The 15,697-nt window shown below is 35.7% G+C and overlaps 1 protein-coding gene across 4 annotated transcripts in view; it reads left to right on the plus strand.

Moving 5' to 3' along the window:
- Nucleotides 1–15,697, plus strand: part of USP33 (ubiquitin specific peptidase 33) — a 37,213-nt gene that overhangs the window by 4,562 nt on the left and 16,954 nt on the right. For all 4 annotated transcript variants that reach the window (XR_005956473.1, XM_041483610.1, XM_041483612.1 and 1 more), the window contains exons 2-11: nt 1,091–1,229; nt 2,280–2,333; nt 4,394–4,456; nt 6,180–6,332; nt 7,537–7,636; nt 10,547–10,616; nt 11,829–11,942; nt 12,619–12,697; nt 14,762–15,182; nt 15,551–15,691. Coding sequence is in view for 3 of the 4 variants with exons in the window: in XM_041483610.1 (XP_041339544.1) it covers nt 1,149–1,229; nt 2,280–2,333; nt 4,394–4,456; nt 6,180–6,332; nt 7,537–7,636; nt 10,547–10,616; nt 11,829–11,942; nt 12,619–12,697; nt 14,762–15,182; nt 15,551–15,691 (1,276 nt within the window). In the remaining variant the exon portion in view is untranslated. The remainder of the gene's footprint in view (nt 1–1,090; nt 1,230–2,279; nt 2,334–4,393; nt 4,457–6,179; nt 6,333–7,536; nt 7,637–10,546; nt 10,617–11,828; nt 11,943–12,618; nt 12,698–14,761; nt 15,183–15,550; nt 15,692–15,697) is intronic.

Here is a 15,697-nt window from a genome sequence, read left to right on the forward strand (position 1 = left end):
GAAAGTTTACCCGGGAATGTGTCTGAGATGCCCATTAGGCAAGGTTTGTTTCCCCCCCACTCTGTCAAATCTGTCGCGTGCTTAATATGGAAATGAGTCCTTTAAGTGGAAGGAGCAAACCTAAAGCTGCCAAAGCACACAGGCAAAGTGGTAAGAGGTGTTGATAACAGTGCCAAAGGCTGCAAACAAATCAAGGAGGGTACATCACTGAGTTGAAGTTTATTTGCAAGTCTTGATAAAGGAGCACTATATTGGACAGATATTGTACAGAATAATTGAGCAGAACAAGTTATTTTTTTTTGGCCTTTAGAGAGATTAAGTCATCAATCGTAATTGTTTAAGTGACAAAACTGAAACAAAGTTATTGGATAGTCCCTGTCTGAATGAGTCAGTTGGAGTATTTGTATAAAAAGAACATTACAGAGTTGTTATTTCTATTTTCCTTCTGTTGCTTTCTATGCAGCTATTGAAATAATAATGACAAAGTGATTGTATGTAGCATTCTTTATTTCTGATAAGTTTCTATGTCTACGCCAGAGACCTTGGATGGGCAAAGAAAACAAGATGAAAGTGTTGCTGAGTGTTTAGGGCTATGTGTGAGTCATGAGTTTCAGTCTACTTTGATATATAATATGTCTGAATCTAGAATGCAACTTTGTAAATAAATAAAACCAAGATAAAGTTTCTCTGTCATGTGGTAAACGAGTCTTGTGTTCCTGCAGTTTAGCCTTCACTCAGCAGTGAAGATCCTTTTCCAGAACATACAGGCAAAGCCACTGTCAGTTCTAGGTTGGCTTGAAAACTAATGTTTGTATCACTTGGGTGCCATGGCAGAGTCCAGAAAGTTAAATAACCCAAATCACCCCTGCTCCATTCAGCATTCTTTTAGTTTATGACTTAGAAGTCATTGGATTTCATTTTAAAAGTCAGCAATAGTTTTGGGCTATTGGAGTCTCTTTTTAAAGTTGTTTATACTTAGTCTAAAGAGGGACATTGTTTTAAAAGTTATGTATATGTTGCATATTAGATATCTAGTATTGCTGTCTATTCTAAGGAATTGGGTTTTACTCATTCTTACTTCTGTTGACAGGTAATTCTCTGGTGTTGAAAATTGCAGCTACATCATCTCAGAAAATACAACTTCAGCGATGTCATCACCCAGCAGCAATTGCCCACACTTGGAATCAGTTGGTGAGATAACAAAGGAGGAATTGATACAGAAATCTCATGTGAGTTGTAGCAATTCACTTTCTTCCTATCACTGTTAACTGGTCAGGTTTTTTAGGTCCACATTTTAGGGTATTATTAGTTATAAGGTGCATTTAAGTGTCAAGCATGGGTAAAAGCTCCTCTGCTGGAATAGTAGGGTTTAAATAAATTATGAGAAGAATTGTGGGCTTGATGAAGCTGAAAATCTATTTTTCAGCACTTAAAGAGCACCTTTGCCACAAGTGATGTTTTATTGGAATCATTAGTTAGAAGAGTTAGTAGAGCACCAAGCTGAACTTCATTTTCATTGCCATTGCAGCATTTAGTTACTTGGACTGTCAATGTAGTATGGCACAACTGACTTCAAGTGGAAATTGTAACAAAGAAATTTATGCTTGAGTTTACTTGGGTAACAGTTCTGTTTTTGATGGAGAAGCCACAGTTTGAGAAGCCTCCTGTGCCTGAACTCTTGGTTTCAAACTAGTATTAATAAATGGAACAAGGAACATCTTGTAGCTCATTGAAGTAGCTGGGAGGTGATGAAAAGTGAAAACTTTTCTGTCCATGGTGCTTAATTTCTAGAACAGTTAATTTGCTGCTGAGGAGTACAGCATTTTCCTCCTATTGCATCTTGTTTCTATAAACCTTTGCAGAAGCAAATAAGAATATTTTTGCAGAAGCAAATAAGAAGCAATATAAATTTACTAAAAGTTCTATCACTATAATTTCTTTTTATGTTAAATTTATAGGAAAGACCAATTATGAGGATTATTATAATTATGTGGCAGAGTGATTTTTATGTCTTACTTAGAAAAGCAATTTTTGGTTTAAGATGAAAACTGAAAGATAAATCTGGCATTTTAGCTGAAAAATATGCTGATCTTGAGATTATGGGAAGCAAAAACTAGGTTGGTTATCACCATATCCCTTTTTAAAAGTTAACTTTAAAGTCTTAAAGGTATTAATCTGGTACTAAGCTTTACAGTATTTTTTCTCATTTTGTCTTGAAGTTGTGGTTTACTGGTGAAAGTAAGTGAAATGAAGCTTGCTTTTGTGTTGAACTTTAATAGGGCACTTGCCAGGACTGTAAAGTCAGAGGACCAAACCTTTGGGCGTGCTTAGAGGTAAGTGGTTCTGTTGTTCTGCAGTAGAGTCATTTTCTAGTAAAGATCAAGTTGGTAGTACTTTTTTTAGGAAACATCTGTAATGAAGTTCTTGAAGTTAGTTTGTTTAACTTATCATTTAAAAGCAAAATTTCTTCTATAGTTCTTTATGTTTTAAATTATTTACCTCTATTGGGTACATACTTCTTGTAATTTAATAATAATATGCTTAAAATGATCTTTTTTATAAGAAGGAAGGTAGCATATTAGTGTTTTTACTTGAGTTATGATACTTTTTAGCTCTTAAGTTTTGAAGGTTTTTTTAATCTTTTCCTTGGGTTGGTAGATCTAAAAAATAATCTATTATTCCTGAATTAATTAAATTACTTTTTATAAGCCTTTCTTAGCATTTGTAGTCATAACATCTAGCAGTAAATGCAGATATTTTACGGAATAATGCATACTCGGACTTTTATTCTTAAGCAAAACAGAAAAAACTCCTTGTTTTGAAACTTGCAGAAGCTTGTATGAACATTCTCCTTACTTTGTACATATTTCATACAGTCTTTACCCTGGGTATAGCTCTGTCATAAATACGCTTTTGCCTGACTCTCCTTGCTGTCTACAAAAAACTGTAATTTTCACTGTATTTAAAGAAAATACAAACATGTTGCTGACCAATCTATGATCCCAACTGAAAAGCATGTAGTTAACTTAGTTTCTAAAATGTCTTGTGAGTTCTTTGGACTTTTTGTAGCTGTTTACAGAGATTGAAATTTTGCCCTGTAGGCTTGACTTCATTTAATGGCAATTTTTCTTTAAGTACTGTCAGAAGGATCTCTAGGCTAATGCCCCTCTTTAAGTGTACGTATGAGCATTTTTAAAAATCTCCTTCATTTGTGTCCTTTCAAGAGTGGTAACAATTAAGAGATCAGATTATTTTGCTCCTTCTACCAATAACAGAGATGAAGGGGGAGAGAAACAATGTTTAATGTCTTTTGTTAGCTGGCCTGAAATTTTAATTATGTATAAACCTCTTGGGAGTGGGAAGAGGTGTTCAGGGGTGCAGCTACCTGGAAGGTGAGAAAATGCTATGAAGCTTAAAACAGAGTTTTTATTTTTCACATAGAGCTCTTAGACTATTACTGAAAAACTAAATTTTATACTAACATTTCCATAGGAGAGTCTTGTAGTTGAAGTAGGACACTTAATGTCATGCTGTGATGTTTCTCCTCTTGGATGAATTGGCATCTTGTCTTCAACTTTTTCAGTAGAAAAACCTGGTGAGATCCCAGCATGTAAACAATCTGTAACTTATCAAATATCTGTGATTATTTAATATAGAAAATTGGCCATGTTCAGCTACTATTTGGTATAAATAACATGCTTATAGTTACACAGATAACCTGCTCTACCCTCCTGTGTGATTGGCCTGACTGATGCAAATGAAGAATTAGCAAAAATTGCCTGAAGATCAGCAGCTGCAAGATTCCACACTCGACTCAGCCAAATATATTTTGCAATGAGCATGATTAAAATTGGCAATTATTTTGCATGTTATAACTAGAAGATGGCAAGTTCTTGGCCATATAGTGCTGGAAACTTACTTAAAGGTGAAGAGGCTGATTAGTTGTGGAGTAATGCTCTGATGAGTAGGCACTGCAGATAGGGGCATGCAGGGATTTTTGTATGAACATGTCTGAGCCTGTTGCCATTCAGTATTTCACCACTCAGACACTGGATTAACTTTGTATTTTCTGTAACAATCTTCACCAAATAAAGAATTGTAAAAATACATGTTGTCAGTAATATGAATAAATATATAGATATTGCCAAAAAAATTCTATTCTACATTGCCCATCAGTGTGAGAAGTTGAGTTAAATCTTGCAGCATTCTTTTCTGTTTTAGGTGATATTTATTCCATTGTTTACTGTGTATGTCTCTTCGTTTGTGTAGGACTCAAGTCCTATAAGTTTGAAATTTGAATGGATTTTGAAGGGACTGGCAGTACATTCCTATTCTGTAAATCTGTTTGATACCACTTTTTAATTCTTATACTTCTGTGTATCTTGCCCAACAGAACAGGTGTACATATGTTGGCTGTGGTGAATCCCATGTTGATCACAGTACCACCCATTCCCAGGTATGTGTATTTGCTGGTAACACAGTTCCTTGAAGCAATGGAGTTAAAGAACTTTTATTTCAGTGAAGTCAATACCCTATGTTAGCTGACGGTCTGGAGGTTTGATTAGCTGTGATTGTTTTTCATGTTACAGAAGCAGATCTTGCTAATTTAGGAGTATGTGAGTTTACATGTTTTGTGCAGCTGCATAATTATGCAATTCTTCTAAAGAAGATGGTGCAAATTAAAAAAAGGACAATTAATACTGTTGATTTTCAAGATGCTCAGATGAAAGACTTATTGAGTACCTCAGCTTATGTGTACTTCACTACTTCAGTCTAAATTTCTGGGACTGTGACTGCCTGACGGGTAGGAGGAGGAAAACCTTTACAATAGACTCAGAACTGAGGTGTTTCTAGAGTAGTTGGGGACCAGATGGTCCCTGAATTTCTTGCCTACAGTTTTATACCTCTTGGCTTCTTACAGTAGTTTATTCCTGCTTTGTATGCTGCCTTAGCAATGTTATGTACTTGCCAGGTAGGAGAAAGCAGGCAAGCTATTCATTCTCTGTCAGTGACATCCTTTTCTTGATTTTTTTATTGCTTAATTTTAATTTGAGGATAGTAAGCACTTTTTGGGCTTCTTCTTTAATAAATATCTCAAAGAACTTATTAAAATGAGAGAAGTGAGGTTGGCATGAATCAACTACTGCTTACTCCAGTTTACACCAGCAAGGCTCCCTGTGCTGCAAATAGTCATGTTCATTGTGTCCACTCCAAGGAAATCATTAGGCCATTGCTCTGAAGTCTTTAATTATGCATGGATCTGAAGCTGCAGAATTAAGCATATTCTTGTGTTTAAAATTGTTTGACTTATTTATGTAAATCCGATGTTTTTAGTAGAGGGAGTGCTATCTAATGAGATTTTAGCCCACTTTATATTAAAAACATTGTTCTTGTACAGGATTTTGTTAAATGAAGGAAGGAGGAAATTTGGTATCCTGCAGCAGTAGTGGTATTTTCCTAATTTCTAGCAAATCCCTTATTGTTTATAAACCGGGCTGATACTGACATATAAGGAAGAAACACAGGAAGAATTGATGAAAACATTTGGAGGAAGATAGCAATTGTGTGCCCAATCTTACATTAAGGATGTTAAAAAATATTAAGATTTTAACAAGAAAAATGTTCTTCATCTGTCAAGTTTATATTGCTTCAGAGTGTGAAGCTGTCAACAAAGTAACTATTTTAGTCTAGAATTTTTGCTTTAATATGAGGACCTGTTACTGTAACTGAAACTAAAAGTTTTATCTTAGTCTTCAGATTGTTGCAAATAGCCTGAATTTCTTGCAGCAAACCCGTAGAAATAAACATTGTAGAGGAGGTAGCTCCCATTGTGGCCAGTTAGAGATATTCCTTGAAAACTGGTTCATTGTGAATTGTAGCACTTCTAACAAGAATAAGAAGGCTTTCTTCTTATTTTTTTAATTAAGAGTGGCATGTCAGATATGACAGGGTCTTAGATTCTGATTGCATCTTATTGCTAGTTTGAGTGATCTGTACTAAAAATAAATGTTTGTGCTGGAATTTAGTAACTGAATTGCTCTTTTTTAATATTCTAACATACATACTTGTTTCATTTATGAAAAACCTAGAATTTTAATATATCTATTCTAGCTTGCATGTAGCAGTATTTAGTTATTCCCAGTTTCTGAATGCCAGTTGTGTTTTTTGTTCTGTTTTAGGAGACAAAGCACTGTTTAACTGTCAACCTTACTACTCTCCGTGTTTGGTGTTATGCCTGTAGTAAGGAAGTATTCCTGGACAGAAAATTAGGATCTCATTCTCCACTACCAAGCACAAGATTGTCTCACCAAGCACAAGAAAACAGTGTGCAGGTATTTTTTAACCCAATGGAACAAAGGCAGCTGTAGCTTTGCAGTAAACATTGTGTTTCCTATTAGATGAGAGACTGACTTTTCCTCCATTATTGTGGCTGAACTTTCTATTAATGCCTCTCTTTTTTTATAAAACTTTTTTGGCTTTACTGGCATCACTAGTGTTCACTCTGATCTTTTTTTCTTAGATAAGTGTTGTCTTGGAAAAAGTTACACTGCAATTTCTGAAGTACAGTTGTTTGGAATAATGCTTGTAGCTGAAAAAAGAAGTGTTATTTCTTTATTGCATGTGTAATGTAGTTACATAAACATGACAGGTAACTAGGTTAAAAGTCACAAGTAGAAGTATAGTATTTCTAAATGTGTTCTGCTTGAGACATCGAGCAATAGAAGATTTGTTCATGCACAGTTTGAACAAAAAGATGGGCAGTTTTTCAGTCTGTATAATAAAGAAATATATTTACTTCAAAGTTTAGTATTTAATGCGAATGTAATCTGATAATTTTCTCATAAACTGCCAGCAGCTCAATTGGAATATCACAATTGGAATTTAAAAAATTCTGTCATCTAAAAGTTTTTGTCACTTGATATAAAGCTGAGTTCAGACTTCTAAATTTCTGTTCTATTGTATTTAACCTTCTTTAGTCTTCCAAGGAAGCAGGTATGATATGCAGAAAAATCAGTGGAACTTACAACATCTGTGAAGCATTTTGTTCAGGGTTTTTATTTATGTGCTCACAAAAAGAGCCTGTTATTCAATAAATGACTGCCTGTCTACTAGTTTGTTTCTCTATTTGTACATTTTTCTTTCAAGAGTTTAATTTGTCTTCAATAACTGTAGTGAGCCATCTGGTGGCACATCAAAAACACCTACACTAGCTTGGGTGATAACTCCTGCCTTAGCTCTTCCATGCTGGCTGCTTTGTTATCCAGGGGGAAGAAATGCCATCCCTGGCTTTGTTTTGGTTCTTCAGCTGTTGTTATAAAAATCATGCAGCGATCCAATAACAAAAACATGGGGGGGTTCTTAGTAAACTTTCTCAGGGTACCTGTGAAATCCTGGTGTTCTCACTTCCTGTGCAGTGAGATTTCAAAATTTATTCACATCATTTTCCAGTTCTAGATTTGTTGGTAAAATTACACATAGGCTTAATTAAGTAGAAAAGTGATGAATTAAAGTAAATATTCTTTTCCTCCTTTTAAGGATTTTAAAATACCCAGTAATCCCACACTGAAGATTCCATTAGCAGCTGTATTTGATGACTTAGATATAGAAGTGGAAGAAGATGAATTGAAGACCAGAGGTAATAAAAGCAAAATCCTGTGCATTATTCTTCTACTCCAACTCAGGTGTTTATTTTTAGTTTTGCCTTTCTTGCAGCAATCTTTCTTACCTTCAGAGCGGAGGCTGTTGCCTGAGTTTAGCTATTGCCAAAGCATGTTGGAGTAATGTTCAGTACAGTTAGTATTGTAGCCACTCTGGTTCAAGTAGGCTTTTTAAAAATCTGCTCTACTGGTTTTGCCTGTCCTGAAAGATTCCTGATTTAAATACTTTCCTGCATTTTGAATAATACTTTTATGAGCCTGTAGTATCCTAGTGTGGGGTTTTTGGTTATTTGTTTTCTCCTTGACATTTCATGCACTGCCAAACTTTCTCATATCAGAGATTACCCCACCGTAATACTAAATCTAGTGTAAAGATGAAAATTAGAGTGATGAAATCCTAAACAGTGAAGCTAATCCCAAGCAGTGAAGCTTTAATCTTTCATTTCATAAGAGAACATAATAATTACTATTTGTTAAAAGCCTCTAATTGTTGTTGATCATTCTAAAAACTGTGTGTGTTTTTGATGGTAAAGAAAATATTGCTAAGTACCATTTTTTCAGAAAAATATGACTAGCAGATTGTTGAGCTGTTATTTTTGAGATACCATTGCATGTGTCAAGGCAGTTTGTTTTCCATCAGTGATGAGAGAAAAGTTATTCTAATTTATGCATATGCCAGTTTTGGCTGGGCAAGAGTTAGTTATCTTCAGAGTAGCTGCTCTGGGGCTGTGTTTTTGGATTTGTGCTGACAACAGGTTGATAATGTAGAGATGTTTCAGTTATTGCTTAGCAGGGCTTGCACACAGTCAACGTTTTCAGTTTCCCACACCACCCACCAGGTGGTGGGTTGGCGGTGCACAGGAAGTTGGGAGGGGACACAACGGGGACAGCTGACCCAAGTGATCAGTGGGATAATCCATAACGTGTGGCATCGTGGGAGAGGAACAAGGAAGATTGGGACTTTCAGAGTTAGGGTGTTTGTCTTCCCGAGTGACAATTATTCATGATGGAGCCCTGCTTTCCTGGAGATGGCAAAACACCTCCCTGTCTGGGAGAAGTGGTGAATGAATGCCTTGTTTTGCTTTGCTTGCTTGTACAAACAGCTTTTGCTTCACCTTTTAAATTGTCTTTATCTCAGCCCATGAGTTTTCTCACTTTTACAATTCCCTGCCCATCCCACCATTAGTGAGTGAGTGAGTGAGCAGCTCTGGGGCGTTGAGTTGCTGGCTGGAGTTAAACCACAGCAGTGGATCTCATTTCTCCTTCACTCAGCTACTACCAGCTTTCCCTCTCCTAAGTCTGCTGGCATTGGTCAGAAAACCTGCCTTGTCCCTTCTGTTGTCTGGCACAGTCTTACAGGATGTGACACCACCCCACTAATTTGCCATCTGCCCTTAGATCATTACACCATGTGTTCTCTTCCTAGTTAGTTTCTCCAACCAATGTGTCTGTTTGTATATTTTTATCTTGTATTATTAATATTTTGGGGAATGTAGCTTACCTTACAATAATATACAATTAGAATTGCATTAAAGTTCCCAGTAAAGATGATATGACTGTTAAGACACTTATTCAAACTGAAGGGAAGAAACTTCTTTAACTTTGTTTTAACTTTGCTCCTAAAATTTCTTCTGGAATGCTTTTGATAAAGCAGATATTAGAATATATCTTCACAAGAAAAGAAGTCCGTTTGAAAACTTTCCTTGCGATACTACAGGCTGGAAAAATGCACTGAGAGTATCTTCCTGAAGTATGTGCTGCTTCTAAAAAACTGAAATAAAATCAAAATCCTTTAACTGTTCTTGCTTTCCAATTTCAGTAAAAGAATGACTGTTCTCTTTGTAGCAGAATTTGGAATGCATGTTCAGGTACAGGAAGCAGGATTGTATTTCCATTCAGACAGATATAAGGACATTGAAAAACTTAATTTTGAAGTCCTGTCTATTGGAAATTGTAACTGAAGTAACCCAAGTGGTTTTCAGATGTAGAAAGATTTTATTAGTAACTTTTATTTTTCTGCCATAGACCAAAACCACCAGGACAGTTCCTATACTTCAAGAATTGCATAGTTATCAGTACTGATTGCTGAATATTTGTCAAGATTTTAAAATTTTTGGGTCTTACTGATTCTTAGTTTAGAAATGTTACTGTTCCCTCATACAAAATCAGTTTTATTTTTATATATTACTTCATTGATGTAGTACTTTAGTAGCCATGAATAGCATAATTCATAATTATGGAAAGAATATATGTCAATTGTGACTTTCAGGTGTGTGGAAAAGGTATATATATGGCTATCTATAAAGAAAGTAAACTGTGTGAGTTAGAAAATAAACTATGTGGGAAAGTCTAAATTGAGGAATCTGTTAATAAAAATAAAGGTATATCATTGGAATAGAAAAGGACTAATTGCAGGACTAGCCTGGGATAATCACATGCTGAGTAGATTTTGAATACTGAGCGTAATCTGATTTAGTGTGAATTTGGGACAGAAGAGTGAAATCTTTGAGAAGCTTTTGGTAATGTGGTTAGTTACAAATGCAGCATAGCAACTGTTTAACTGAACAGGTAAGTCAATTAAGCTGAAATAAAACTTTGGTGTTGATAAACATATTTTAAATTAAAGTCTGCAGGTGTCGTAAACCATGAAAAGTTAGTAAGGTGAAATACAATCCACTTGTCTGAAGTGTTCTTTATTTAGTCAGTTGAGATCAGAACACTTAATTACAACTTCTGGTTAGATTTGTATTCGTTTAGGAGTCCCATATTTCTTTTAGTTGCAATTCTGCATTATAATTGGCATCCCAAGTGTTCCATGGATATTTTGATTAGTATATATTTTCTAGCAATTATTGGATTAACAGACTTGTATTTATTCTGTTTTCCAGGTCTAACAGGATTAAAAAATATTGGAAACACTTGTTACATGAATGCAGCTTTACAAGCTCTTTCCAATTGGTGAGGAAAATGATAGTTAATGCAATTTTATATTTGCTTATGCATGCAGATTTTCCAGATGGATTTAAGGGGTTTGGTGAGATGCACTACCGTGGAGGAGGACATATATTTGTTAAATCTGTCCTGTATACTGCAAACAATTTATTATGATATATGGGCCACTCAGCTTCTTCCCTGTTTCATTCTAATGCCTCCTAAATAAGAATATATGCAGTTTTAGAGATTAGAAGAAAATCTGGAAAAAGCAAAGGAAATGCATAAGAATAAACTCTTAATTCAAGAAAAGAGAGATTAGGATCAGAATTCAGTTGTTAGAAACAATGTATCTGGAGCAGTCTGTGCTAAGTGGTGGTACAAGTGGTGGAGTGCAAAATCCCTTGTCATCTGTGGGTATTCTAGACAGGTTCATGAAGGAGAAATCTACAGCAATGGAAGAGATAGGGACAGTATCCCAGCTGGAAAGCTTCCTGCAGCAGGAGTGGCAGGGCGGTGGCAGGTCCTGAGCAGGTGTCACACGGGGTCACTGTGAGCCACAGGCCAAGAGTGGGCAGGACTGAGGGCCTCATTGAGGCTCTTGGATGAGAGAGAGGAGAACTGAGGCAGATCTCTCTAGAAGACAAAGTGGAAAAGGCACCATGAAGAAAATATTCTGTTGAGGAATGCCAAATTTTGGAAGCATGTATGCTGGGATGTCACCTTTCTTGGAGAAAAATGAGTCCAACATATATGAGTGTTGTGACTTCATAAAGGAGGTTGAAAGGAGAGCAGAGAGTATGTGAGTTGGCAACACTGCATGAAGTAAACACTGCATGAAATAATCATTTAAGTATAAATTATTTGCCTACACACATCTTGTGACGCTGTTGGATTCTAGAGAAAAGATTTGTTTGGAATGGTGTTTATGGACTAGGCTCATGGTGTGGATTGCTGGAGTGGTACTGTGACAGCTTGTAGAAATTGCCTTGAATTTGAATCCCATTAGACAATTCTGGTGCTTTGAGAAATGTCAGAGCACGTTTGAGGAGCAGCGTGGCTGTACTGCTGAAGTTGTCCTACCAGGAAAAGTTTGGTTGCAGCATTTAAGAACGTAGGAAGTGGAATTGTTCAGTTACAGAATAGCATAACTCTTTTGATATAATCCTGTTTGAAATGCAGATTTCCTCTTGTATTTTAACAACCTGAAAAAATTACTGTTTTCTTCTTTTTATTTAGCCCACCTTTGACACACTTTTTTCTTGACTGCGGGGGCTTAGCCCGAACAGATAAGAAACCTGCAATTTGTAAAAGTTACCTCAAGCTGATGACAGAACTCTGGCACAAAAGCAGGTATTAAATCATTTTGGTGATGAAACTGTAATAAATAAATTCCAGAGTCATGAGGGATGCATTAATCTGCTCTAGGATTTTAATTTTTATTTTATGTGTTCACAGAATTCCTCTTAAAAAAATTGGCAAGGAAAGACTGACTTGCAGGGCTTAAGCATTCCTTATAGCCTGTTCTTTTTCATACATACCAAAGATAGGACAAGAAATAGGCTGGATTACAAGCATTAAGCTCTTAAAAATGCTTATATTTGCCAGAAATACATCTAAAATATTTAGCTACTTTATCCTCTCCGTATCGTCCTTTGTTCCGTATCAGTGTTTTATCAATTTCTCTTTATTTCCTTATATGGAATTTGTGTAATATCTAGCTAAGAAAATACTTCAAAATATAAATACAAAGGTGAAGAAACAGTAATTGTGCACAGAGCCAAGAGTATGTCTGATCTGTCATCTGATTGTCTGACAAGAAATGTGCCATAAAAGGCCTGATACAGTCACTGTTTCAGTTGAGTGGCAGTTTTTTAAAAATCATGTAATTAATAATTCAATGGCAGTATTATGTTAAGATTAATATTATTGGTGTTCAGTTGCAGGTAACTGTATGATCCCAGTAAAGATAAAATCCATTTAAATGCTTTCTTTTTCAGTGTTTATATATTCAAAACTTCTTTTTTAGGCCTGGATCTGTTGTTCCTACTGGTTTATTTCAAGGAATTAAAACTGTTAATCCAATGTTTCGAGGCTACTCTCAACAGGTAAAACTTTCTTTTAAATCTGTCTTTTAAATCTGCCTAAGCCCTCTACTTATCTCTTAATTAGAAATCTAATGGTTGAGATGCCTTACTTCCTATATTTGTTTAAAGCAAATGCAACATAAAGCTTAATTAATATGACTTGAATGTAGATCAGATCATCTGAAATGGAACAATTAGTAGTTAGGTAGTGTTTTATATTTATTTATATCATATTCTCAAAAGGCCTTCAATGTAGAATAACTCCTTTTCTCTCAGGAAAATTCAAGTAGTAACTTCTCCCTTGGCTTGAAATAATGCTGCTAATGTTTGAGCAGTCCCAGAAAACAAGATGTTAAAAAATTTAAAAAAAAATATAACAGATTTTTAATATATGTCTATCAGCGATGTTTAAAAAAAATATGCAGTATACAGATTCCATTTAGTGTCTTGGAAAAAAGCCCACCAGCATTTGTGTGTTATGGAAACCACAGGCTGATAGCTTGATAAATAGGCAGTGATCATTATATAGCAAATATCAGTTCAGTTGCTTCAGTTGCTGCTTCATACAATATCTTGGTGCATTCATGCAGTGTGGAGCACTCCATTAAAAGCTTTAGGACTAGGTGAAAAATATATACCTTGTAATTAGAGAACCTTACTAGTATCTTCTGGGAATCTGCATTTATTAATGGGAATTTTGCTGGTTCCATTATGTTTCATATTTGTGGAGCGACGGATTAGGACACATATTTTAATGTTCAATTGCTGCTTGTAGCTGTAAAGTCAATGTTTAAATACTAAGATTAATATTCCATAATCTCATGAATTTCTGAAATGCCACCTAGATTTCTGAAAAAGCAGAAATTCAGCCTTGATAACCAAAAAGAAACTGTATGGAAACTTAATTATTGCAGCTTTGAATGCTGATGAAAACATCTTTTTCCATGCAGAGCAACACTTAATGAGAACCTTTTTCGGTTAGGCCTGGATCATAGTTCCGTTGTATGTTCAGCAGGTTTCATGGCAACAATTAAAACACAGCAGGGCTTTCATAGCCAGCACTCTCCTAGGGCAAGTTGGGCAGCCACGTCCAATCTTCAGGGAGAAAATTACATTGATCAATGAAGAATGTTTATCTCTTAATCGGTGTCTTGATGTTTTTGTTAATTTTGGTTTTTTTGTAAAAGGATTGCCATCAAGTAGGCATACTGGGGTTTTTTATTACCCAAATCCAAAGTCAGTTCTGTAAGTTGCAATTTTTAAGAAAATAAATGTTTTGTAGTCAGCGGTTGTGAGCTTAATAAGTAATTGCTGTGATAGATGGGAATGTTGAGCAGCAAAAATTACTATTATGAACAACCAGAATGCAAAAAGGAAAACAGAAGAAAATAAAAGCAGTAGTAGTTGCCAACAAGAGGCTTTTGTTTTTTCGCATACCTGCTTTATTGGATACTTTCTGTTGCCAAGGACCAGGCACCTGCAGTGATTGATGAAATTTGGTGGCTTTTAGGATGTTTCCAAACACAAATTAGACTTGTAGTATTACAGTTCTTTGTGGGAACTCATTTGGGAAATCTTGTTGAGGATTTAGAAGAAGAACTGCAGTATTGTTGGCAGTGTGATGCATTGGAAAGACAGGCTAAGTAACATCATAGTGATTTCACTTCATACCCAGTGAAAGCAAGGCTCTGGTTGATTTTAATGGAGCATTTTATCTCTAAAATGCTCCACTCTAAGCAGAGCTGGGGTCTGACCACATTGCTGGTACTTGTTAGAGTTACGTTTATCATTCCTGTAAGCTATGGCAGCATTTTTGCTGATGTTGTTAAAGTAATTTATTTTGGGAATTTTAGTGTTTTGGAGGAAACTTGTATGATAAGATTACTTGTGACATGCAAGAAGTGTATGCAGGAAGCATACATGGTCCGGAAATGAAAATGGTTTTGAACATTAGACCTGGGAAAAAGGAACTTTCTTTGTTCTTCGTTAACAGCCAGCTTTCATTTTAGTTATCTGTATCTTTTCTGATATGAATATCTTCCAGATAAAATAGAGTAATATGGTAAAACTTGTTTAAAATCCTAGGATGCACAAGAATTTTTGCGTTGTCTAATGGATTTGCTTCATGAGGAACTTAAAGAACCAGTTGTAGAACTGGAAGATGCCCAGCCTATGAGTGTTGAAGAGAGTATGGAAGAAGATAAGAGCCAGTCAGACTTAAGCTTTCAGCCCTGTGAATCCTGTGGTAACTGTGATAAAACAGAAAATGACACAATTTTCAAACCTGTCTTGGAGGATCCTGCAGAAACAACCATGTTAATTCAGGATGATGATAACAATTCAGTCACATCTAAAGACTGGCAGAAAGAAAAAATATCAAGCAACAAACTTAAACGAGCAAATTCTATGGAAGACTTGGAAAAAGACACAAACACTGCTTCAGAGACCACTGAATTTTTAAATAACCAAGGAACTGTCAAAGTACAGATACACAGCAGATTCTCAGGTAATGCAATTGAAATAGTCAAAATCTTAGCCAGAATATCTGTGGGAGTAGAAGTGAGTTGTAGAATATAGTAGAGGTATAGGTCAAATAGGGTAGGTGGTTTTACTTGTAAACCATGTCCCTACTTAGTTAAATTTTTCAGTTTAGGTCTTCTGAATTTGATTTTAATTCCCTGGTCAAGCTAACTGTTTCAGTTAACCAGAAGAGTGGGTTTTTTGTTTTGTTCTTAACTTAAAAGGAATTGAAGCGGTGCTGCATGCCTAAATGTCCAGTGGCCTGACAGTGTGGTTAAATAAATTACACGGCCACTGTGTCTGTTCATTCTGCAGTAATTTTTTTCACAGAATTTGTGCAACTCTGAATTGCAGAATACATCAGTGACGTTCACATGAATGACGTATCTGCAGCCCAAACACCATCCTCAGTTGAAGGGATGAACACGCGCTTATCAAACAGCCCTCCAAAATCATTCCCATCATGCTCTTCACTGGCACAAGTCCACAAAAAAGGTAGAA

This window comes from Pyrgilauda ruficollis, unplaced genomic scaffold, assembly GCF_017590135.1.
Source record: "Pyrgilauda ruficollis isolate IOZ18807 unplaced genomic scaffold, ASM1759013v1 scaffold6, whole genome shotgun sequence".
Classification (NCBI taxonomy): Eukaryota; Metazoa; Chordata; class Aves; order Passeriformes; family Passeridae; genus Pyrgilauda; species Pyrgilauda ruficollis.